Source organism: Ammospiza caudacuta, chromosome 1, assembly GCF_027887145.1.
Source record: "Ammospiza caudacuta isolate bAmmCau1 chromosome 1, bAmmCau1.pri, whole genome shotgun sequence".
In the NCBI taxonomy this organism is placed as follows: domain Eukaryota; kingdom Metazoa; phylum Chordata; class Aves; order Passeriformes; family Passerellidae; genus Ammospiza; species Ammospiza caudacuta.
In genome coordinates this window covers 120,402,950-120,429,195 of record NC_080593.1, presented here as the reverse complement: position 1 = coordinate 120,429,195, position 26,246 = coordinate 120,402,950, and the positions used below count along the sequence as shown (strand labels likewise).

Genomic DNA, 26,246 nt, shown 5'->3' with positions numbered 1-26,246 from the left:
CCCCGCTGCCCCGGAGGGCGGCGCGACCCGGCCGCCGCCTCCTCCCGGGCGGGGACAGGCAGCGGGAGGGGAGGCGGCGGCGGCGGCGGGCGGGCCTGCCAGCGTCCCGGAGTAGGGCAGTTCGAAAGGACCACAGCGGGTCACCCGGTCCAACCTCCCTGCTCAAGAAGGGTCACCCTAGAGCACACGGCACAGGGTGGCATCCAGACGGCTCCGGAGTATCGCCAGGGAGGGAGACTCCACAAGCTTTCTGGGCAGTCTGTTCCAGTGGTCGGTCACCTGCACAGGAAAGCAGCTCTTCCTCATCTTCGGGGAGAAGTTCCTCTGCATCAATTTTCTTGCCTCTTGTCCTATTGCTTGGCACCTCCCAGCAGAGCCTGGCTCCATCCTCTTGACGCCTCCCACTTTAGATGCCTATATACATTGATAAGGCCTCCTCTCAGTCGTCTCTTTCTCGAGGCTGAACAGGCACAGCTTCCTCAGCCTTTCCTCGCGAAAGTGATGCTCCCGTCCCTTAAACATCTTTGTTGCTCTCCGCTGGACTCGCTCCAGATGCTCCGTGTCTCTCTCGTACTGAGTAGCCCCGAACTGGTCACAGTAATTTAAAAAGCATAAGTCAATAAACAAATGGATAAATAGTGAGAAAGGCCTGGGCCCGGCCGGGGTCGGGATTCTGCGGCGCCGCTTTACAGGGCGAGCGGGTCGGGCCCAGCCGCGTGCAGAGCCGAGCGCGGCCGCTGGGGGCGCAGCGCCGCCCGCGCCGGGCCTGCGCGGACCGTACCACCGTCTGTGCGTCCGTCCGTCCGTCCCCCCACGCCGCGGTTGGTTCCGCCGGCGGCCCGGTGCGGCGGAGCGGGGCCGGGAGAGGGGCTGTGGGGCCGGGGCCCGGTGCGGGGCGATGGCGGCGGCGGGGAGCGGCGCCTCCGGGAGCGGCATGGCGCAGAAGACCTGGGAGCTGGCGAACAACATGCAGGAGGCGCAGAGCATCGACGAGATCTACAAGTACGACCGCAAGCAGCAGCAGGAGATCCTGGCGGCGAAGCCCTGGACCAAGGAGTGAGTGGGAGTGGGAGTGGGAGCGGGGCGGCGGAGCGGGGCGGCGGAGCGGGCGGGCGGGTTGGGCGGGGAGCACCGGCCTGATCTGAGGGTTCTGCCTTCCCTTGCCTTCCGCGGCCTCTGCGCTGCTGCAGCCACCATTACTTCAAGTACTGCAAGATCTCCGCGCTGGCGCTGCTGAAGATGGTGATGCACGCCAGGTCCGGCGGCAATCTGGAGGTGATGGGGCTCATGCTGGGCAAGGTGGACGGGGAGACCATGATCATCATGGACAGCTTCGCGCTGCCCGTGGAGGGCACCGAGACCCGCGTCAACGCGCAGGCCGCCGCCTACGAGTACATGGCTGCCTACATCGAGAACGCCAAGCAGGTAAGGAGAGCTGGCAGGCGGTGTCCGACCCTCCCCGTGGAGATCCTGTGTGTCTGGTGAGCTGCAGGAACATCCCTGGAGGGTTGCAGGCTTCCTCCCTCCCCCCGTGATGGAGTGCCTGCCCCATTGTCCTGTCTCTCCTCAAACGTGGCAGTAAGAACTATGTCAGCAGCACGGAACGCAGGGGCCTGTAAACATTGTCACATACAGATTTCCTTGACTTGCTGTAGGTCATCAGAGGTTGAACACGATGGTCTTGGAGGTCTTTTCCAACCTTAATGATCCTACAAAAAGTAGTGCTTGCTCCTTCCCTTTGTACGTTATTTTCATTGCTGAGGAAGGGTTTTTATGGCTGAGGCTGCTGCCTGTGTGAGAGAGTGTGTTTCTAAAGTAACTGATACTTCTTTCTAAAATCAGTATGCAAAATTAAATATATGTGTGCATTTGACGTACTTAGTATTTGTAGATCAGAATTATGACATTCTTACATTCTTCTGAGGTCTTAGTGTACAGCATGCTGCTCTTTTCCATTAAAAAAGACATATTTGTGAAGGAATAAGTAAGTTTCAGTGCAACTTAATTATTCATATTTATCATTTGGAAATTTAGATGAACAGACTCACTTGTCTGTTTCCCATCTTCGTCACTCTCTATTCCGAGATCCACCTCATGTTAAAGCTGGCTATACAGTGAAGTTCTCGTGTGCAGAAGGATAACAGAAACACAACTTGGCTCTGATGTGGAAACCAGCACAGCATGTAAGGGCACCTGCTGATAGGCCTCTTCCAATACAGGACAATTCTATACTTATAACTTGAAATGGCTTTAACTCTCCAAGCTCAAACAGTTTTGATACCCAGTTGACCCACTGATTTTTAAACCTGCTAAAATTAGAAGCCCCTTACATACTAAGTGGATATAACAGAGGAGTATTTGGGTTCTTTTGGAGAGTTGGACTTATATTCATAGCCTTACATAGTGTTGAAGATCTTGAAATGGATGTGCATTAGGCTGAATCATAACATCAGCAAAGAGTAAACATAATGCAGAAATATTTATGTTCTGGAGCTTTTTAAAATAATTAATCCCCGTGAGAAAATGCAGAAATAATTCATTTAATCTAGAATGTTTTCTCTGAAGACAATGTTGTGATGCTTATACTCTTGTTGCAAAAAGTAGGTAAATTGAAGAGACGTCTTTGCCTAAAGATACAATAATGCTATCTTTAAATACAGATATATTCATAGAATCCCATTCTTAGGTAGAAATACCAAATTTCAAAGTGGTAAGTATATAGCATAAAATTGTAAACAGCCTGTCTTATGTTTAAAACAGTCCAGGTTTCTGTAGGAGTTCTTATGTGACAGGAAATGTTTATTTTCCCCTTGTTTATGTTGTTCAGTTTTGTCTGTAGTTGGTTTCACGATTTTAAAAATGAACTTGTGTGCAAATAAAATAACTCCGCTTTCCTGGTGCTCTGGCAGAATTTTCATGCTGGCTGTTTCATATTTGATTTTAGCAAGCACTTGTTCCTAGAACAGTGGCACTTAGAACTATATACTTTTCTTTTTATCATTAGCTGTAATGTAATGCTCTTTTTATCATTATGTGCTAGTTAATATATCCCCCTATAGAAATGCTTTATAGATCCTGCTGCTTCAATTAGTTGATTCTCCATGGACAAGATCTGATCTTAATTAGTTCAAACGTATCATTTGGCTTTGAAAAATAACACACGTTCTTTAGTGTTTTGTTGGTCTCTCTCATGGGAGTTGTAAAGAAAATAAAAATATTCTTCAGTTAAAAAATAAAGTAGGCAGTTTGTATGTTCTATCTCATCATTACTGGAGCAGCTAGTAAACAATTCCTTAGAGAGGATTACAAATATTCTGTTCAATGGGTGTTTATTCTCCTGGGGTTTTTTGGCTTTGCTCCTTTCTCTCCCAGCATTTTTAGAGATAGCAGGTGTATTATTTGGAAACTCCTATTTTGAGGTTTTATCTGAGAAAAAGTTGTCAAAATTTCATCTTTTGGCTTTTAAACCTGACTCCAGGCAATAATTTCTGTCCCTTCTGGTGTTTGAAAGCATGCCTTTGAAGTTATTTTTTAAACCTATCACTAATCTAATAGTATATGCCTGCGAGATATGTTACCATACTAAATAATTAATTCTCTACTGATGTTATGAGGTTAGACATACTTGTGCTATATCACTAAGAAATTTCTCAGCCCTGCTCACTGCAGCTCACCATCCAGCTGTGTGGAACCTCTTCTGTACTCCAGCTGTCACTGAAGAAGGAGCTCCAGGCTCCTTGAATGCCTTTGTGCCGTGGCAGCAGCTGTGGCAGAGAATGCCAGTGCTACTCGTATGGTTTCTAGGGAATCGGGAGTGGAAATTCCTGTTTATCCTGGCGCGCCTTGCAGCGTGCTGGAAGTGCCGCTGGAGGGCGGCCGGTGCTTTGGGAATGGAGCTGAACGCCGGGGCTGTCCCTTCCCTGCTCTTTCTTAGGTGGGACGCCTGGAAAATGCCATCGGCTGGTACCACAGTCACCCCGGCTACGGCTGCTGGCTCTCGGGCATCGACGTCAGTACCCAGATGCTCAACCAGCAATTTCAGGAGCCCTTCGTAGCAGTGGTTGTAAGTACTGGCTGCTGGGGATAACCCTGCACAGCAAATCATGTTGAGGGGAATAATTTTTGGATTTTTTGATTTCTGTCTCTTAGCATTTTAGCAGTGTGTACTTTGTATGATGGAGGTGTTAGATCCACGCTTTAAACTGGTGCCACTGCTTGTGCTTTGCTGGCCACATACCGAGCAAACCAGTCGTGTTGCTTGGCTAGACCATGTTCACTGCATTGTTTCAGTTATGGTATCCTTCTTAAGCATTATTTCCTTAGGAAATAAGGAAAATTAGTTTAAAAAATAATTCACTGAAGGTTATTGATACTCCCATCCTTTTAGAGAGTCTTATACCAACACAAAAAGTACTGTTTATGACAGAACTAACACAATTTGCATGAATTACATTTCTGAAATAAAATTACTATAAACTTAATTTCAGCCTGTAATAAATAATAAAATGTATGTAATGAGTTTTTCCTGTATTTCTACAGATTGATCCAACAAGAACAATATCTGCAGGAAAAGTAAATCTTGGAGCTTTTAGGACATATCCTAAGGTAAATAGCTAAAATTATCTAAAATTATTTAGTGTGTGAACACTGAACTGTCTTTAAATGATTGTCTGAGTTTGGTCTGCTGTGCTGTACTGAATGTTCATTCCAAAGGAAAATGTGTCCATACACTTGTTTCTGCATGCCTTTTTATATTGGATTACATTTATAAAGGTTAACTTTTATTTTGGTTTTCATAGAGTTTTGGCAGTGTTAAATCAATTACACAGCTCCAAAATTGTGGAGCTGTCCCAAAATTATGTAGCTTTATATACCTGGTTTTTAATGGATATAGTTGTAGGTAGCAGTCATCAAAATTGTTTTATGTTAGTTGTTCTCTGTTTATTTTTTAGACCTAAACCCAAATGTTAATAGCATGTTTAATATGTTGTAATTTGCTTTTCATTTTAGAAAAGGAAGCTTCAAAACTATCTACTTAACTTTTTCAAATAAATATTACGAATCTTCACAAACTAATGTACAAAAAAATTAATGAAACAGTATGGGTTAGGCTTAAAACTAAGAAATCACATCAGTATTGGAGATCTACATCTCCAAATGCATCCTCTCATGTACACTTCTGGCTGTGCTATTTAATTTCAGTCCAGTGAGGTTCAGGTATATCTTTTAAATACCCAGTTATGAGTGACTCATCAAGAACTTCAGACAGGCACTCAATAAAACAATTACCAAAATTAATTGCTTAATAAAAATTAAATTTTGTAATTAACAAAAATGATTGTGAGAGGTCCAGGCATTATTCAGGCATTATTTTTGTGTTGACAAAACCATAAGATATCTTAGAACAGTTTGTGATTCAGGAGAATATTCACTTCCATGGGCAAAATCAGTTCATAAATACTTAGAGAATTTTGAACAGGGAGAAGAATCCTGTACCTGAAAACCAAATCACATCTGGAAAAGGCACACGAGAAGCATATTTTTATGGAGTTCTCACAGTGGACTGCAGGCAGTTCTTGCTTAGTCAGTAGCTGTGAATGGCACCATCTTGGCTAAACAAGCAACTGAAAGTTTTAGGTATCTCTAAGGCATATCCATGGATGTTTCTTCCCTCTTCTCAAATCTTCCCTCAAAATTTCCAAGAATAGGTAGAGAAATACTGTCTAAGAAGAAGTTTGCCCTTTCTTTGATCTAATCATAGCTACTTATTTGAAAAAACTCAACTATAACCACTGCTTTGCTTTTGATAAACCTACAAATGTAATGACCAGTACAGCTCGTAAAGCCAAATGTCCTGAGATCCAGGAAAATTCCAAATTTCAGACTACCAGGGAAATGTCATTTTCTCTAGACAAAAAAAAAACCCAAAAAACCCCAACAAAACAACTAGAGTTGCATAAGCTAGAAACTTTTTTGTAAAGTTTAGGTATTCTGAAAAGCCTCGGAATTACTGTGTCATTTTTGCCATTTGTTAAATTTTTAGGGCTATAAACCTCCAGATGAAGGTCCCTCTGAATACCAGACTATTCCACTCAATAAAATAGAAGACTTCGGTGTACATTGTAAACAGTAAGTAACAAAAAACTACTAACTTTTTTTTGTGTGTTTGTGTTTAGGTTAGTGATTCAGTATGGAAAAGCAAATTTCTTGTAGTGTTTCAAATCTTGAAGTTACTGTTGCTTTAGCACTCTTGTTTTTGTGAAAAAAGGGTTACTGGCATTTATCAGGAGATGTTTTTAAGGGAGAACTGCAAAGATAAAGATGAACCTGGTTAAAAGCTTTAGCAGCTGATTGCTGAACACTTTTAAGTAGTGATGCCTTGCTGGGTCACATGTCTATTGATCAGCAGGACTGGGGAGGCTGTGATCCCACTGCTCTTCTTAGTGGGGGCAAGTGTTGTACACCTCCTTTTCTTGCATTACTGAGTGTTCATTTGTAACACCACTAAAGCCTGGCTTTCAAAATAGGTGTGGTAGGATGTAGGATTGTTTGCCTGTTTGTAACATTTACTGCTACCAGGCATTCCTCAAGAAGTTAGAAGTGATACATGCAAAGCTACAATCATCTGTAAGTTATTACAGTATTGAAGAACCCAAGCATGAAATATGTTAAGAGAATAATGTTAAAAACTCTTGCAATCTCATTTAGCAGAACACAGCAGTTTGTGTGGGGATTATGTATTAAATCTACATATGAATTAGTTATGGAACATCATACAGAGAATTGGAACTGGCAGTAACCTTAAGTGCTTTGTATTTTTTAAGATATATGTCATTGTTAAGGATTTTTTGAGTTGCATGTACTTTGGATGTGACAGTCAAGCAAGACATTTTTAGAGGGACACTTCTTTTGTTTGCATGTCTGTTTTTAAAGGTATTATGCTTTAGAAGTCTCATACTTTAAATCGTCTTTGGATCGTAAATTGCTTGAGCTGTTGTGGAACAAGTACTGGGTGAACACTCTCAGTTCTTCTAGTCTACTCACTGTAAGTACCACAGCTGTGTGCATTCATGAGTCTGAAAGCCAGGCCCTCTGCTGTAAAATACTTAATAGAACACTGATAGATACAGACCCCACATTAAGAATCTGTCCAGTAGAAGAAGAAGGGAAGGTTTTCCTAATCATAAATACTGAAATGTTCCTCATATCTGCTCTGTAAAAGTAGAAGGTGGGAATAACACATTTAATTTTACTGAGTTCTGTTTATACACGTAGATTTTGTCTTAAATAGTTTTTAACCTTGTATCTATAGAGCACTGTAATGAATAACGGTGTTTAATAAGTAAACACTTTAAAAAAAATAAACAATGGAACTGTTGAAACTAGGTTACAACAGAAGCAGTGCAGGTACACCTTCAGTGTAACAGCTGAGCATCAAAACCTTCCCTTTGCAGAAGCCAATTTTTTTTTCTCTTGGTCAAAACCAAGTTTTACTTACTCCTACTTGACTTAGGGCATGGGTTGAAAGTAATAAAAAGAACCCAAATCAGGCTTTAGGGATTGAGCATTTGTCAGATGTTTAGCTTCTGTTCTCTTAACCACCAGTCATGTTCTATATCTTCAATTTCAGATATAGATTCAAATATGCAGCACTACACTTTTAAAAATGTTTCTCAGATGGGGTTTATTTTGTGTACCAATGCTTGAATTTTTAGCTTAAATTCAAAATATTTATTACTTTCTTTCTCTTAAGAATGCTGACTATACCACTGGCCAAGTCTTTGATTTGTCTGAAAAATTAGAACAGTCAGAGGCTCAGCTTGGAAGGGGCAGTTTCATGCTGGGTTTAGAGACTCATGACAAGAAATCAGAAGACAAACTTGCAAAAGCAACAAGAGACAGGTAAGATAACACATCCATGTGTGCTTCATGTAAAAAGTATTACTTAGTTTTAAAGTTTTCTCATGCCTGCAATTGTAACCTGAGAAGATTAGAGATAAGAATTAGGTTGTAGGTAGAAATGAAAGGGTCCAGAAGTCACTAGTTGTTTTTGAAAGTTAAAGAAAATATTGCCTATATTAAACCTACAATGAATTTTTAATTTTAGGGTGTTTGGAATAAATTTAACTCTAGTTTATTAAACAAAAAATGCTGTAAAATTCCATCAGTGTCTGACAAACAAAAAAATGTTTTCTGTCTAAAGCAAAATTGTAACTTTACTAGAAATTACACATTTTTATGGTTAATCAGGTTAAAACTAACAGTAAGTAAAATTATGGTATAGAACATGATTTTAAGAACTAGTGTTAACAGTCCAGTAAGTTCAGTTTACACTTGTCTAATACTTTTACTAATGTAAAAATTATGACCTCCTTTTTTCATATTTCTTAAATAATGTATCATTTTTTAAGAAATAAGAAAAGGTTGGGTTTTTGTTGTTGCTTTTTGTTTTTAAGAAGTGCCTTACAGATATTCTGGCCTTTATATTTAGCTACCCTGCCTGACAGCAAATACTTGCTATTGTAAGTTAATAAACTTCTTATCACTAGGTGTACAACGTTATTTCAAAGAAGTTGCAATATTTTCCCTCGGTTTTCCCTATGTTTATTGGTGATCAGCTCTGTTTATTTTGAGCTTTGAAGTACACAAGTTGCTTCTCAGTAATACTCACATCTCTTTCCCATTAGCCTTAAGAATTACATGTGTGCTTAAACTATATCATGTTAGTCACCATTTTTCCAAGTAAAATCTTTTAACCGAGGTTAATAGTATCCAACAGCTCATACAGCTGGGTTGTTCAAGTACATTGTATTTGGGAAATTTCAGACTTTGAAAACCAGGAAATACTGCACTTTATATAGTGGTACAAACTCAGGTCCTTCTGTGGAGAAGGCAGAACTCACCTGCATTCATCTTAGGAGTATTCTGAGTGAGATGTAGTCATTACATTGAATAAGGAAATAATTCTGCAGAATCCCTTGGAACAGAGTGCCAAAACTGAACAAAATCTGGGATATTTGCATATGCATGTTTTCAGATGTTGAGGCTTTCTGTCCCTCTTCCCCATGACTTTATCTTGCTAACAGAACAGTTTCCTGGTATTCTCTCCTCCTGACACACCTTTGTTTATTTTTCTGCAAAGTTAACAGCTCTTACAAGTTTCCTGACAAACATGATCGAGTTGCAGGGGGGTTGACTTTATGAAAATTAATACTCATTTAGCCTATTTTAACTGCAGAATACATTTGCAGTGGAGTTAATCTGTTGCTAGCTCATAGCAGCCAGGTTAAGTGATACCTCCCAGTTCCTGTAGGGAAACAGAACAGAATAGCAATGCTTTAAAGACATGAAGAGGAGGGAGTTGCTGATAAGTTTGCATTGCTGTCTGGAGTCCCATAAAACTGACTGCATTTTATTTTCCCCTTACTCTCACATGTTTACAGTTATTCTAAGAAATAGCTCTTTATCTGATCATGCTACTATATTATTTGTTGCAGTAGTTCTAGGCATTTTTCTTTTCTGTTTTTATTTAGTCTTCATCAGTAGTTGGTTTATAAATTGTAAGGGATTGGAAGGAATTGTTTTTGTCAAAAATTCTGCTTTCCTGTGCAACAAAAGCTACCATAGTTCCCAAAATTGAGTGTAACACTTTTAGAGATGCATGTTTTTCTTCACTTACTGATCTTTCCTAACAGAAAAGACAGTAGAAGGCCTGTGCAGACACAGGACAATTAATTTGGTGTCACCCTAAATTACTCTGAAGAAATAAGGCTGCAGAGATCACTAAAGGATTGTTAGACATACATGCTTTGGGAAAACAGTGCTGTAAAGCATTAGCATCAAGGTGCTTCCACTGGGCTGTCTGATAAGTTCTGGTACTGTCCATGTACATCTCTAAGCCATTTTCTAAGAGAGCACATGCATTAGCCAAGTTGTGCTCCAAGTCAACTTGCTTTCCCTAGGATTCCTTTATCTGTCTAATAATTTGTCCCTGTTCTCCATGCCTTCAGTCCTGATTCATCTTTTGCATTTTTACAGTCTGTTTTAATTGTTAGTTTGACACCACACTGCCCTATGGCAGACACTGGGGAAAACTTGGATCAGTAGGAATCCTCTCAGCTCTTTGAAATTTTGCACATTACATAATTTGACCAATAACTGATTTGTTTTGTAAACATTTCTTTAATGTTCCGTGTAAAGTTTCTCAGAGGAACCATGGTTACTGTACACTACTGCCCTGGGCTTGGGCAAAGGAGATAGAGAGCAGTGAGAGTCTGCAGGTATTGCTAATACCATTGATAATACCAGCTGATAGCTCCATTCCCCTAAGGATTTTTTTTTCTTTGTTCAAATGACCATAGAGCCCACTTGCTGTTGTTAATATAAGATGTCATAAATTGCAAGACAAAGTTTTCTGTTATTTCTGTGGTTTTGTGTGTATGGTTAGTTTGCGTTTCAAGTAACAAAAAGGTATTGGCAACAATGGCTAAATTGCTCTATGTGACTGTTCCTTTCTGGACAGTTTTTAAGATTCATGGGGTTATGGGCACCCTGAACTTCCAAAACAGCTGGATATCTTCAAGGAAAATGACAGTTCAGTTCAGTTTTTGTCCAACATTGAATTTATACTTGTTTTTCAGCTGCAAGACCACCATAGAAGCTATACATGGATTGATGTCTCAGGTTATTAAGGATAAACTTTTTAATCAAATTAATATAGCTTGAAGTGCATTACCAGTTGATATGTATCTCCAAAGCAGAAAATACCATCGTTTCTTTTGCTTGGACTTGTTCAGTTTGGAAATGAAGCTGAAGCGGAAAATTATTCATTTAATTTGTAGTTCTTTAATATTTCCCACCTGTCTGACCAGTTTTAAAGAACAAAAGGTTCCAAAATGCAGTGCAACTTTTTGTTCTTTATCATAAACCAGTTTGCAGAATTGTTCCAAAGGAAAATAAATGTGACTTACTGGATTTTGCTCTTAGATATTTATCTCTATTACCCAACTGCAATAAAAGAATTTTGAAACTAAATGTGCGTTTTGGGCCTTGATATTTTTGGCAAATGTTTATCTTCTCTTTTTCTTGTTGCTCCGTGGAAAAATTCTGTCTGCACAGATTAGATAGGTAACCTATGTAATGTAAGAAGTTTGTTTCTCAGATTTTAATATCTGTGCTTAATTTTAAGAATTGAAATCCCACTTGTTTATCTTTCAACAAGTTATTAAATTTAATGGAGCCTTTCCTGATTGAGGTTTACTGCTCCAGCCAGAAGTGGTTTCTTTCACAGTAATGGAACATTTATGCATGGTACAACGGTGTTTTGCTTACAGCTTCACACTCATGATGGACATTTTATATTTCTAAGTAGTGAACTATTGACCAGCTCTGCAGTGGAACTCATAACATGGTTATATACCATTATTCTTCTCCTGTAACTCACCTTCTATTGCTTGTCATAGTCACTTGTTGCATACAAAGGAACAAAATGAAAAATTACCTTTGAAATACACATTAGGCTAATTTCAGGCCACAGATACTAAATGCATTAATCATAATTTCTGGCTTACAATGTGGTGCTGCTGCAGGGCTGATCTAAGTTTGTTTTGGAGGCTTTCATTCTGCATTTCAATAATACAAGATGTTTGGATTCCTTTTAAGTTTTCATCTTTAATCCTGAGTTTCCTGGGGGTTTTGGAATGTTTACTTTTGGGATAATTTATGCTTTATACAATATGCCATTATGCTTTATACCTTAAGTAACTGAGTCTCCTTTTCAACCTTAGCTCTGCCTTGATGTGGATTTTGTTTTTGTTTTGGTCTGGAAATTTTAATAGCTATTACTCATTTAGGCCTTTTCATACAAACAGATTCCAGTGGATTTGAAGTTAAGATGCAAGTTATACAATGAAAATTTGTAATTCAGCAGGGAAATGCAGATAGCCCAAAGCAGAAGTTCATCAAGAGTTTTAAAACAGCAGCATCCAAGTGTATAGGAAAAATATGTTTAATTGTAGCTCGTAAATTTGAGATAATAATCAGATGTGCAATTTGGTAGGAGAACAGTTTCATTCTTCTTTCAGCATGATAGTGGTGGTGGGGAGTCAGGAGAAGAAAGCTGTGGTATTTTAATAAGGTATTTATTTTCTTGGAAATGCACTAGTAGACTTTTGTACAAACAAGCACATTGTGTAATACACAGGAGTTCCTTTTAAGTTCAAGGAAGACAAAGCAATTGTACCTGGCCAGTGAACTTTTCTTACTTAATTTTCTTCCATAGGTCTTTGAGACTTTAAATTGAACACACAGCCATTATCCCAGTCAGTGTGTGTTTACACAAAGCACCCTGCCTTTGTGAGATATATTTCCTAATAGGTATCTCTGTTGCTACTTTGTAGAATTCTCTTTGCATGATCCAAAAGTTTTGCACATCTTGTATCTACCTAACATATAAAATAATAGTTTCATCTCATATTAGTCTATTACTCTATTTAAACTGTCCTTGTTTGTGATAGCAGTGAACTGAGTTTTTCTGCATGCAGGCTCACACACCATGTTTTTAGACACAGATGACTTCAAAATACCAAGTTGTTATATAAAGTGTTGCAGTATGAATGCTGATGTTTAAATGCTCATGTGAACACTTGTCCATTGAGTTATGTGTCTTGTTACTTGCTGAGCATATGGTGTTGCAACTCAGTTTAAAATTATACATGTAGTGGGGCTGTACCTGTTGCCTGCATAGGATCCTTTCTGCAGTGTTCAGGAACCAGAAGAACAGAGCCTTTGTCTTTGAACAGCCATTTTTAATGTTAGCATTATTCCAAGTTCTGAGATCAGAATTCCATGCATTGAGGATCATTACCACAAAGGAGTCATCCCCATCTACATTCACAAACAGTTGTATCCTGAACAATGGAGAATCATTCATGGATAGATGCCTTAATTCTACCAAGCAGTTGTGAGACTTCAAAAATATTAGTAATGAGGGTATTCTTGAGAACAGTACATGTTCACTTACATTGATTCACCTTTGCAGCCACTTTTTATTTAGAAATCAGTTTATGCAAATGAGTGCCACGTATCAGGTAGCTGACAGCTGAAGTAATGCAGTAAGTACTAAAGCACATACAAATGGATTCTCTTTGGTAAGATTTTTTGAGACAGGCATGCATTCCAAAATAGTGAGTGCCTTTTACATTTCAATAAATAAAAATCTTAATGAACACAAATAATTTCTTCATCTAACAGTATTTGTCAACATACTAAACTACAGAATGCTGAAAATGCTGAATTGTATTTGAACTTCTTCCATATCCTGTTCTGGTTTTCTTTTTTGAAGCATACCTGTATGCTCACCTTTCTCATGCACGCAAATTACATTTTAAAATAATTTATACATACTAATACCACCAAAATCCAAAGAAATACGTGTGTATTTGTGACAATCAAATACAAAGGACTACACTGAAATTCCTGATAGAATACTGGTTTGCCTTATTGCAAATGGGCTAAAAGCAGAGCCATTCAGATTTATTCTGTGATTACTGGGACAAAGATTATCCTATCAGATATCCTACATAGCTTCATTATCCTATCAGGTCTGCTACTCCTTTGAAGTCCCCTTAAAATGTTTGGTAAGGAATGGGATTGCAGCTCCAATAAATTAATTTATTGCCTGAGGATTGAATGGCTTGGCTTCTGTTGCAACAGAATGAGAAAAAAGACATCATGTTTTTTCTTGCTTTTATCATTTTTAAATTTACTGCATGGAGTAATGCAGCTGTGAGAGACTGGCTTCTCTGCATGTTTTCTTGTTGTCTTGTCCCCCAGTCTACATAAAACAAAAATAGGCAAGAGAAGGTGAGGGGATATGGGAAATGCCCTGCTGATGGACCATCTCCCAAGACAGCTGTAGGAGGGCTGCTAGGGAGAGCACCTGAACCTGGCCATTTTTTACCTGTTTTGAATGGATCTAGTAGCTTTCTAGAGTATTTCTAGTTCTAATAGCATGGCATGGAGTGATGAACAATTTTGTTTGCTTTAACCTCCGCCTTTATTAGATTTCATCATATAATTACCTCAGCCTTCTCTAAATCGTTATATTTCAGCTTTTTTATGTTGTCATTATAAAGCTGCCACTTTGCCCACTTGACAATTTTATTTGCTTTCCATACATCCTACCTCCTAATTTGACCTTGACACACAGAACCCAGACCTGCGCTGTACTCAATATTTGGGTGCACCAAAATTTTAGAGAGAGGAAAATAGTTCTCCCTCATTCCCTTGTCTTGCTTGTAAAAACCTAATTAGGTGACAGACTATTTATTAGGGTCAATTTTTGCTAAATATGTATGAGCTGCATCCAGCAGCTCCATTTGCATCCTGAAGCACACAGATTTGCAAAACCTCAGCCCTTACTCTGAGGGAAAGTGGGGGTTAGTAAATGTTCAGTGTTTGCCTAGATCTCTTACATTAGATATCTACTGGAGAGTGAGCCTTTCTGAAGGCTTATATTAAACAGGAATTTTAAATAAGAAGCTCAGTACACTGAAGAAAGACAAATTTTAGAATATGTTTCAGTCCCAAAAACTTTCTGGCACCATTAGTCACAGGTATCTGGGTTTTGTCACAAACTCTACTCTTAACAAGCAGCCTCAGTCAAGACAAGAAATATTTTTGCTTCAGAAAAAGCTAATAAAAAGGCTGACCTTAACGTTTTGCTTTTGAGGAGTGTCACAAGTTCTTCAGTTGTTCCTTACCTCACATTCATGCCAGGACAGAAGAAATATTCCTCGAGCTTTCCATAAATTATCTTTGATTCTAGTACTGGAATAACAGGCATCTGTGACCTGGTTACAAGAGCTCTGTTCACTCTCTATCTTTGGTATTCCTTGAAAAACTTGCTTTACCCCTGTTCTGACCCTCTCTGACAAGGGACTTTCTCATTTTCCTTGACTTTGGTGGCAGTGGGCACATGTGCTCAGCTTAAATAGAATGAGCTCTCTTAAACTTGATATTTAGTAAATGAAGCATAATGTTGTTGCATTTCTATCACTTGTGCCTTTATAAAGTTTTGACTGCAGCTGGTTTTGAATATTTTGATTTTACCCTAACTTGTCCAGTGTTTCATGAAACTTCAGTGTGACAGATACATTTGCTTCAGAAAGTATAAGGTTGCCATGAAGCTGAGTACAGGATCACTCCTGCACAGCATAGTACATTGCCCCAAGACATGCAGTGTTTCTACAGTAGTCCTCCATTTATTATGAACTGTAATGCCAGTTATTATTTAATGTTGATTATGAAAAGTTGAAGAATACAAGCTGTAAAGCTAATTGCTGACATGTTACTATTTTGTTTATGAGGTTAAAAATATATTAAATATAATTAAACATTAATCATCTTAATTATTTTCTCCCTTTTGCTAAATTTTGTGGGGTTTTTTATTTTCTGTCAGTGTTTTGAAATAAGCTTGGTATGTTACTTTCTCTTTAATAAATATGCTATTTATTTAATCTATTTTTATGGCTGTGCCCCAAAAATTCCAAATCAGAACTGGACTCTCATTTTACCACTAAAATTTGTCACTGAGAGGGATCAAGCACTGGAACTGGCTTCCCAGGGAAGTGGTTGAGCCACCATCACTGCAGGTATTTAAAAGACATGTATGTGTGGCACTTAGGGACATGGTTTAGTAGTGGACTTGGCAAGTGCTAGGGCAATGATCTTTCCAATCTTAATTACACTATTATATTTATGAAATCTATCTACACTATTATGAAATCCCATCATAAGGTATTTTCTATATCATACCATAAACTAGGTTAAGATAAAAAGATAAATACTTTAAAAGTAAAAAGTCAGAAAAATGTAAATACTACACAGCTGAGATAGCATCATTTTAAAGTACAAGTCCCTAAGAGGTGAAAATTATTAAAATATGGGGTGATAAAATACAAGATTAATTGCATGCACATAGAACTTTTTTTGTGTGTCAAGTCTTGAAGAACTGACATCAGAGAGTATCCAGTTAGTTGAAAGATTTTTCTTGAGTTAAAAACAATTATGCTAAACCTTTAAGGAATTAATGAAGTATCTTGTTCCTCAGGGTGTATTTTTATGAGCTGTAGTTTTACTTTTCAGAGCCTCAGAATAATATCCACAAGGAAATATGTAATTTAGGAAAGTTAATTTTGACCCTCAGATGAAACCTCTGGCATATGAAATATTTGCTGTGACATTTGGTTTGTTTTTAATTATGAAAAATTGCTTCATAGAGGACTTTCTGAAAACTACAGTATTCTGGGAAGTAGTATGGTCCAGTGGATAGGTCACAGGACTGCATCTCAGGAGAATGGGGTTTTCTTCCTGGCTTTTCAAAAACCAGGAGTGCATAAACTTTAGCAAGGCATTTTTGCCAGAGCTAGTGTCTGTTTCCCTCTATCAAATAAGAAGATTGATCATCAGCCTTTTAAAAATGTAGTTGGTAAAGCATATGTAAGTATTACTGGGTTTATATGCACTAACATAACATCTCTAGTTTGTCAGACATTACCACCTTTAATAACAATTTGTAACAATGTTGTTAGCAAAGAGTGTTTAATCTGTTCTGCACAGTTTTTCTCTTCAGATGACCACAGATAGGAAATGGCTAAGCCCTTTGAGGGATTATGAAAGTATTGTGTTTAGAGCTCTTCATTTTCAGCTGAAACATGTATTCAACCCCTATGTAAATTTGTCCATCATTTCCTGTGTGAATTTCTGTTTGCTCTAGCCCAGATTACCTTAGGGTTTATGTGCAACTGCAGTGGCATTACTTTATTATAAAAGGAAATTAATTTATATGCCTGCATCTAATGGCATGCAATCTTTAGTAATTACAACCACCTGAACTTTCTTCTCCAGCTGAAGACAAGTTGCATTCACATCATTTGAGGTTAGAATTAAGCTTGTATTTTAAATCTGTTACTAAGGGAGGCATTTTCAGTCTGAGTTCTACAAAGATCTAACTAGAGAAAATGGCAGATACTGTTTCAACTTAAACAAGATGTATTTTATATGGTGATACAAGCTCCAAACTAGCTCTTCATTTTTCCAAGTTTGTGTGGAATTCTTCCTTTTCCACTTTAAAAATTCTTCTTAGGACATCTAGGTAAAACTCTGAGAATAGCAAAAATGGTTTAACACAAATATTTATGTAAATCATCAGCTGGGGACAAATAACACATAAATAACATTTTACAGTATTTAAGAATAAAGAATGACTGTGTGAGTACTCAGATATCTGTACAATGTTTGACAAAATAATGCTGAGATGCCAGTATATCTTTGGACTGTTTCTGAATCATAGCAGCATATCATAATTTTTTCTTTCTATTGTTGATTCATCTGTTAAGCTTCATTACAAAATTTGCCAAACTGTTATTTCCTCTATGGTGAAAACTTGATGTTGGAAACAGGATTTTGCATTTCCCAAATCTACATTGTCATCTCTGCTGGAGGTAAGATATAATGTTTATTAAAAGAAAAAAAAAAACACTATGAAGATAAAATGTTTCTCCTGACAAACAAATATTTTTCTAATGACTTCACCTTTGTTTCCAGACTCCAGCAGATTTTGATGCTGCAGATCTGAGATGCCACTTCATAGTCTTTGGTGACTGGAGGTGCTCCAATCCCAGTTGCTTAATTGTTCTGATCATGTAAGTATGTAGTGCAGATGCTTTGAAGAGGTTTGTCCATCTCACTGTGAAATTAGCTGTTGTAGTACGTTGCACAAATAGAATCAGCTCTCTAAAACTTCAACTTCTTGTTTTAAGTTAAGAGTTTTGCTTGCCCCAGCCTGCATACTGGTTGGGTTGCACAAAGCAGACTTGAGAAACTTAACAACTTGTGAGGTTATAGGAGCTGTAACAAGGCAATCATGGTTTAATAGGATAAAAACTTTTACCTTATGTGAAGTTCTAGAAGGATCAAATGATACAAATACAGATCTTAACTTCAGACTGAACTTGCTCTATTGAAAGGCAGTCTCTTTAAAGATAGTTGAACTTTCTCTTTCCTCCCTTATGTTTTGTTGTTGTGTTTTGGGGTTTTTTAATTACAATAATTTCAAGGTATTAGTTTACTCCTCATAAACATTAAAGCCTTTCATTTATCTCTGAAATCATTTGACAAAGTTGTCTGGCTGCCTAGAGCACCAGGTTTTGCTTCTAACAGGAAAAAAGATGTGTAGATCTCTTGTCTATGCTGCTACAGAAGATGAGCCAAAGAATTGAACTGTGGCCTCTTGTCAATGTTGAATGTTCTTTTGAATGCAATGCTCCTCCATAAAAGACTTTTTTCTTCTAACATGGTTTGTTAGCTTTCTAAAAGGAGGTCTAAGGATGTGAATTAATCTTGCAAAAGGAAGGCAACATGAAATGTAGACTTTTCTCCTGTTCTGAACTTACAGCAAACCTTTGCAGAGGACTCAGTATGGTTGCAAAATAAATGTAGAACCACTGTACTGTGCATGGAAAATAGGGAAAGCAGGGTGGTGTGTAATATTCTTGGCTTTAGGAAAAAGATATTGTGATCGATGACATCTTGCATGTAAGTAAAACAAGAAAATAACCTATGTCCTGTAATGATATTTAAATCATTTCAAGCCAAAATAATATAAAATCCCGTTCTTTCCTCCCCACTTTTCTTAGGATGTGGGAACAAAATGCTGTGTGTTCATGTTGGTATGAGATGGGAGTTTGAGATGGTGGCTTCAGGTCTGCAGACAACAGTGTTGAAACCCATGAAGTGTGCATAGCAGGATGATAACACTGCCAATTCTCCATTTTTATAGATACTTATAGCATTTTGCCACTTAGAGGTCTGAATAACATAATTCCTAACAACTGTTGATCCAAAATGAACTTGTACTCCGTACAAATTTAGAAGCCAAAGTCCTGAGCATCAATATTAAATTTCTTGTTTTATGGTAGACTTTTTGTCTACAAATAGTGTGCTAGCTAAGGAATAGAATATGCAGCAGCCAAACATTCATGAAACATTCATGACTTTATCCCATTTATTAGTGTTAGGGCTGAATGGGCTTTACATAGCCACAGATATCGGTCCTGGGACCAGTCACTTTAACATCTTGGTTGGTGACATGGATAATGGGATCAGGTGTACCCTCAGCAAGTTTATTGACAACACCAAGCTGTGTGGTGTGGTAACATGCTGGACAGGAGGAATACCACCCAGAGGGACCTTGATAGGCTTGAGAGGTGGGCCAATGCAAACTTCCTGAAGTTCAACAAGGCCAGATCCACATGCACCCGGGTGAGAGCAATCCCAAGCACAAGTATGGGCTGGGCTGAGAAAGGACAAGAAGTCTGACATGACTCAGCAGTGTCCACTCACAGCCCAGAAAGCTCAACTGTGTCCTGGGCTCCATCAAAGTAAGTGTGGCCAGCAGGTTGAGGGAGGTGATTCTTCCAGTCTCGTGAGACCCCACCTGGAGTACTTATGTCCAGGTCTGGGGCCCCTAAAACAAGAAAGGCCTGGAGCTGTTGGAATGTGTTCAGAAGAGGGCCACTAAGCTGATTATAGGGCTGGAGCCCCTCTCCTATCAAGTCAGGCTGAGAGAGCTGGGGTCATTCAACCTGGAGAGGCTCCAGGCAGACCTTACAGAACCCTCCCACTACCTAAACGGGCCAACACGAAGAACAGAGATGGACTTTTTACAAGGGCATGCTGTGATAGGACAAGGGGGGGTGGCTTTAAGCTGAAGGAGGGTAGCTTTGGATTTCCATTAGGAAGAAATTCTTCTTTGTGAGGGTGGTGAGGTACTGGAATTGTGGTTAATGGCTGCCCAGAGAAGTTATGGATGCCTCATCCCTGGAAGTGTTCAAGGCCAGATGGGATGGGGCATTAATCTCGTCTACTAGAAGGTGTCCCTGCCCATGGAAGGGGAGTTAGAAGGAGATGACCTTTAAATGGATCTTTAGGGTTGCTACAGCCAAACCATTCTAGGATTCTACAATTCTATGATTTCTCAAGTATCGGAGCCACCACCACAGCCCCAAGAGCACAACGACAGCCAGAGCCCAGCTCTGCCACTGCAGCGTGGCAGTGGGGAGCAGGTGTCTCTGGGCCATGTCACCCTGCTCCAGTTCCTGCAGCAGCCGAGTCATCTCCTGCCTCAGCATCTCCTCACGCTGCCGCATGCGCTCGCGTGTGGCCTCATCCAGCTCCCTGTTGACCATCCACGGGTGATGGATGAGGATGTTCCGCACCACTTTAAAGAACACTCGGGCAGCCATGGCCTGGATGAAGAGGGAGAGAAAGGGTCAAGCTGGTCTGGGAAGGAGCAGGGAGCAGGTAGGAGAAGGGATGAGGCTGGGCTGGCAGGGGCTTGGGCTCTTGATGCAGGGTGAGAATCCACATTTCTGTCCCAGCTCTCGCCCAGCCCAGCCTCCCCTCACGGGCTTACCTCTGGTCCAGGCCCTGAAAAGCAGCCCCATTGTGACCCATCCCCTAGGACGTCATAGGGCCAAAGCCCATCACAGACACTCCCAGCTGTACCCTGGCTCTGGCTCTGCAGCTCACAGCTGTCCCTGGCAGCCAGAGCCCTGATAGCCTCAAAGGCGGGACAGTTAATAGGGGTAGGAGGCAAGGGTGGCTTCTTCATACTAGGTGAGAAGATGCTAGAAGTTCCCTTCATGTCTGATAGAGCCAATGCCAGCCAGCTCCAAGACAGACTCACTACTGGCCAAGGCCAAGCCCATCACTGATGGTAGTAGCACCTCAGGATAACATATTTAGGAAGGGAGGAGAAAAACTTGTGCAACACTAGCAGCTAGAAAACAGAAGTGAGAATATGGAAGAGAAAGAATTCTGCAGAGCCCCAGGTCAGAGAAGAAGGAGGGGGAGTAGGAGGAGGAGGAGCACCAGGCACCAGGGCACAGATTCCCCTGCAGTTCTTAGTGAAGACCATGGTGAGTCACGATGTGGCCCTGCAGCCCATGGAATTCTGTGGTGGAGCAGACAGACACCTCTGGATGTGCCTGAAGGAGGCTTTGACTCTGTGGGAAGCCCATGCAAGAACAGACAACAGTGTAAAGAACCTCCAAAGCAGGAAGGAGTGACACTTCCCACAATCCCCATTCCCCTATTTGCTCTGCTCCATGTTTTTGAGAATCTTATATTTTCTACCTTTGAAAACATAAAACCCAAATTGAAATTAATTGGACCAAGTTATTTCAGACATATTTTACACAATAAAACATGTCTGTTCCTAACAACATTTTGTGTCATTTTTCCTATAAGAGAAATGAAGTCATAATCTCAGTTTCATTGGAAGCAAACACCCTGAACCTTTTTCAGACTGGACAGTCCCAGCTCTCTCAACTACTCCTTAAAAGAGAGATGGTTCAGTCATCTTTACAGCCCTCAGCTGGTCTCTCTCTGGTATGTCCCTGTCTCTAAGGGCTCAGAGCCAGACACTGGCACTCCAGGTGTGGCCTCAGCACTGCTGAATAAAAAGGGTATGATCCTCTTCTACAATTGGCAATATTCCTCTAGGGCAGCCCAGGATACAATTTGCTTTCCTTGCTGCTACACTGGACAGTCCGGTGTCCACCAGGACCTCCATGTCATTTTCTGCCAAGCTGCTTTCCAGCTGGTCTTTGCTGTGCCTGGGGCTGTTCCTCCCAATGGGTCAGGTTTAGCACTTTCCCTTGGTGAACTTTTTTGGGCTCCCCTTGGCTCATTTCTCCAGCCTGTTGAAGTCCTTCCTCATGGCAGCACAACCCACTGGAGTATCAGCCCCACCTCCCACTTTTGTGTCATCAGAAACTAATTACCACACTAAAAAGTGTAGTATAATTGATTAAACAAAACAAAACCAACAGCCAACCAACCCAAATTGGAATAATATTTCACCATTAAATAAAATCAATTAAACATATTCTAACATGGTTTTTTTTAGAACTTTGCTGTCAAATACAGTATTAATTTCATTTATAAAACTATTAACTTCTCCAATTCAAGCAGGAGGAAAAGGAACCATATGATCTTAGTTTTGCCAGTAGTCTATGCTCACAAAAAAAAGCCTGGCATGGAGGAAGAAGAGGCAACACCAAACAGAAAAACTACTGGTTAACAATAATTAAAAACACATAGCCTCATTAAGACATTAATAAGACAGAGTTCTTTGTAGGGGTGGGAAGTGTGGGGGATGTTGTTCAAAGTCCATTTGCATTAACAGATTTCAAAGATTTCTTCTGGGACAAATTAGAGAGCTGGGCAATCAGCAACAGCAGGGAGTTAAACAAGGGCAGTTCTGGATTCTACACCTGGGATGGGCTACCCTGGATGCACGTACAGACTGGGAATGAGAGGCTGGAAGGCAATGCCACAGAAAGGGACCTGGGGATCCTGGCTGAAGAAAGCTGAATGTGAGCCAGCAGTGCCCTGGCAGCCAGGAGGGCCAACCATGTCCTGGGGGGCTTCAGGCAAGGGAGGGGATTGTCCTGCTCTGCTCTGCTCTGCTCTGCTCTGCTCTGCTCTGCTCTGCACTGGGGTGGCCTCACCTTGAGTAATGTTGTCCACAAAAACTGTATTTATTACTCGGTGTGCAACAAGCCAGTAACACACCTCAGAGGGACATTGATTTCAAAATTGCACAAGCCTGGGTGTCTGGTGGAATTCTGCAAATCAAGCACATGGACTACCAAAACATTTTACAATTTATACAGTTTAGCAGATAAAGGAATTAGTGTTCATTAGCTAACAGTTACATAGTTTCCTTATGAATTAATATTCTACTACTGGTTAACAATTCTCTTGCTTCTTATGCTAATTAGTCAATATGCCCAATCTTTCTCTTCTTTTGGGTCAGTGGTCTCTGAGTTGGAAGTTGCAGATCTCCCCCTGCTGGAACTACCTTTCACTCAGAGCTGATTTCAGCACAGTTGTTGAGTTGACTTTATTAGTTATTCCCTTATCTTCAGAATTCTACCAGATGTCTTTGTAGGTCATAAATTCTGCATTCTTTGTGTCTAGTATCAGTTGGGATCCTTTTTCCCAAGCTTTGTTAACCTCCCCCTTGGTCTCAGATCATTGAAGCATGTCAAGCCCTAAACTTTAACAAGGTAATTCTACAAACAAGTAATTTGTTCTTCTAGATATCATAGATATCACAGATATTACTTAGAGTTTGCTTGTTAGCTGCTGTTTCACAAGTTAAACCTGCCTTGTTGATTGGACTTGAAGGTATACAAAGATCAAACATGAAATAACATTCTTTAAAAAGTTTTTACATAATCCACATTTTGCAACAGTCCTGTGTGCAGTTTTGGGTACAACAGTATAAAAATGGCATGAAGCTGTTTCAGAGGGTCCAAAGGAGGGCATGGATGGAGGACAGAGAAGGGCCTGGAGAGTGGGGAAGCTGTACAAGGAGCGGCTGACGTCACCTTTTCTGTTCAGCTTGGAGGACACTGAGGGGAGACCTCATTGCACTTCACAATTTCCTCATGAGGGAAAGTGCAAGGTCATGCACTGATCTCTTCTCTATTGTGTCCAGTGACAGGACTCCAGGGAATGGCCCAAAGTTGTGTCAGAAGAGGATTAGGTTGGTTATCAGGAAAATGTTTTCCAACCAGAGGGTGGTTGGGCCCTGGAACACGCTCTCTCGGGAAGTGGTCACAACACCAAGGGTAATAAGAGTTTGAGAAGCGTCAGAGCATTGCACTCAGGCATGTGAAAATGCCCATCACTTGTTTTTAAAATTTTAAAAGTTTAATAGTAATAAAATGGTTATAAAAATAGTAATACAATTAGAGTAATAATAACTTGGACAATTTGAATTAGGACAATATGAGACAATAGAGACACAGAGTTACAGACGTCTGGGTATCTTTTTCTGTGCAGCATAAGCCCCAAAAAGGACACCTGTTAACAGAGGATTAACCCTTAAAAACAATAACCTGTTGCATATTCATACATCTCATACATGATGCATAAATTCCATTCAAATACAGGATTCTGTCAGGTCATCGTCAGCTTCTTCCTCTGAATCCTAACGGCAACATTCTGCCTAAGCGAGGGGGGAAGAAGTTCATTCCTCCTGATAATGGAGCAATAAATTCTCTTTCTCTGAAAGATTTAGGTGTCCTGTGGCTGCTATCTCACTGCAAGTCCTTTCTTTAGGAAAAAAAGTATCCTACGTAGCATAGTTTCTATTTTAACATTGTTACAAACGATCAATAGAAAGACAAATTATCAAAAATGCGAAAAGATTTATTTATCTTTTTGCACAACCAAAATACAGTCCTCAAAACCACCACAGCCAAAGAGAGAGCGTCGAGCCCCGGAATGGCGCTGGGTCAACCTGGATCTGACCTCTATCTCATTGAATCCCCCCTTATTCACAAGAGCCGCTTCTAGCGGGGATGTTTTATACAGTTTATTGTGCCCCAGGCGAAGGAGTCCAAGTTTCTTTTGTAAGTCTGCATATTCATAGTTGGTTCTTTCACTGTGCAGAGCTGGACAATCGCCCGTCTCCTGGTTGATAGCCAGCGTTGATTGAATCTCGTGAAGCTGCGTATTCTTATGTATGTTCCTGGCGACTTAGGCGGTTTCTGATGAATCGAGATGCCGGTGATCATCGCCTTGGGTGTGTCTATTAATGAGCTAAATGCTGATGGTTATCTGGCTGACTCCAGGAATTTCAGAGTTTGAACGGACATCCGCCTCTCAGGGTGCTTGTGCTCAGAGACTTGTTTGGATTTCACGATCTTTATAAAACACATTCTTTTATAGCATGAATTATTTCTAATATATTACAACATTTTGTTATAACCTAAAACTATATTTAACACACTACTTAAGCAAATTAATACAGCTATTATATGTTTTCTAACACAAAACATATAATATCCATTTTAATATTTGCGAAAAGCCAATCATAAAATACGCATTTTTCACAGGCACAAGGTGTAACTTTTGAGGTGCCCAGTGCAGGAGCGGGACCCGACGACCCACGCTGGGATATTCTCCGACTCGCCCAACATGGCCGCCAGCGCGGCCGGACCCGCCAAGCCGCGTGTGCAAACAGGCCCCGCCCCTTCTCTCTCTTTCCTCGGCGCTGATTGGTCCGAGGGGGGCGCGCGCCGCAGCCGGTAGCGAGCGCCCCGCCCCTCGGGCGCTGGCGTTCGGTTGCCGCGGCAACCAGAGGCGGGCGGCGCGCGCGGGCCGGGAGCTGAGGGGAGAGCGGAGCCGGGGCCGGGCCGGGCCGGGCCGGGGGCGCTTCCTACCGGGAAGGAGCGGGGAGCGGGGCTCGGCCCGAGCCCGCCGTCAGAGCCGCCTTCCCACCCGCCGTGCTGGGGGGCGCTGGGTGGCCGGGCCGAGGGACGGGGAGGGCGCTGTGAAATCGCGCGGCTGTAGGTAGGAAGGAGCTGGGGGACCGAGGGAGGGGAGACCTGCCCGCTGCCCCTCGTTTATTCTGCTGGGTTTGGAAAAAGGTCTGAGAAGGGGCTCTGAAAGGTGTATTTTATATAAAAAGCAAGAAACTCACAGTAGAAAGGCAACTCACATTGTCCTTTCAGCTCTTCTTCATTCCCACTTTTTCAAATAAAAGTAAAAAGCAAATCCCGTATGGATAAAGGAGAGCTACTGAGCTTCAGATTTGTTTACTAAGAAAGGAAGTTTCCTCTGCCTCCACAGCCTCGATCTTGGCTTTTCTTCAGCTTCTCCTAATTGTAATGCTGGCAGGGAGGATTCTCTGTGCGAGGTTTAGCGCTGGGATGCTTTTTGCTGTCTCCTCAGTTGTTCTGACACACTAATGTAGGGCTTTTGTGTACAAGCTATAATACATAATATACATTGGTATATTTACTGGCTGTGAAAAATGCGTATTTTATGATTGTCTTTTCGCGAATATTAAAATTAATATTATATGTGTTGTGTTAGAAAGTAATGCTGTATTAATTCTCTTAAGTAGTGTGTTAAATATAGTTTTGGGTTATAAAAAAAAAGTTAAAATAGAAACTATGCTATGTAGGATACTTTTTTTAAAAGTAAGGACTTGCAGCGAAAAGCAGCCACAGGACACCTAAATTTTTCAGAGAAAAAGAATTTATTGCCCTCTTATCAGAAGAAACAAACTTTTTCCCGCCTCAAAGATGCTGTTAGGATTCAGAGGAAGAAGTTGACTATGACCAGACAGAATCCTGTATTTGAATGGAATTTATGCATCA

General features: G+C 40.5%; 1 protein-coding gene across 1 annotated transcript; it reads left to right on the top strand.

Moving 5' to 3' along the window:
- Nucleotides 1–827: 827 nt before the first annotated feature.
- COPS5 (COP9 signalosome subunit 5) lies at nucleotides 828–11,034 on the top strand. Its single transcript, XM_058809235.1, has 8 exons — nucleotides 828–1,056; nucleotides 1,191–1,425; nucleotides 3,935–4,063; nucleotides 4,540–4,605; nucleotides 6,044–6,129; nucleotides 6,934–7,045; nucleotides 7,754–7,902; nucleotides 10,641–11,034. The coding sequence occupies exons 1-8, from the start codon at nucleotides 899–901 to the stop codon at nucleotides 10,723–10,725; spliced, it is 1,020 nt and encodes a 339-aa protein (XP_058665218.1). The 5' UTR covers nucleotides 828–898; the 3' UTR covers nucleotides 10,726–11,034.
- The last annotated feature ends 15,212 nt before the right edge of the window (nucleotides 11,035–26,246 follow it).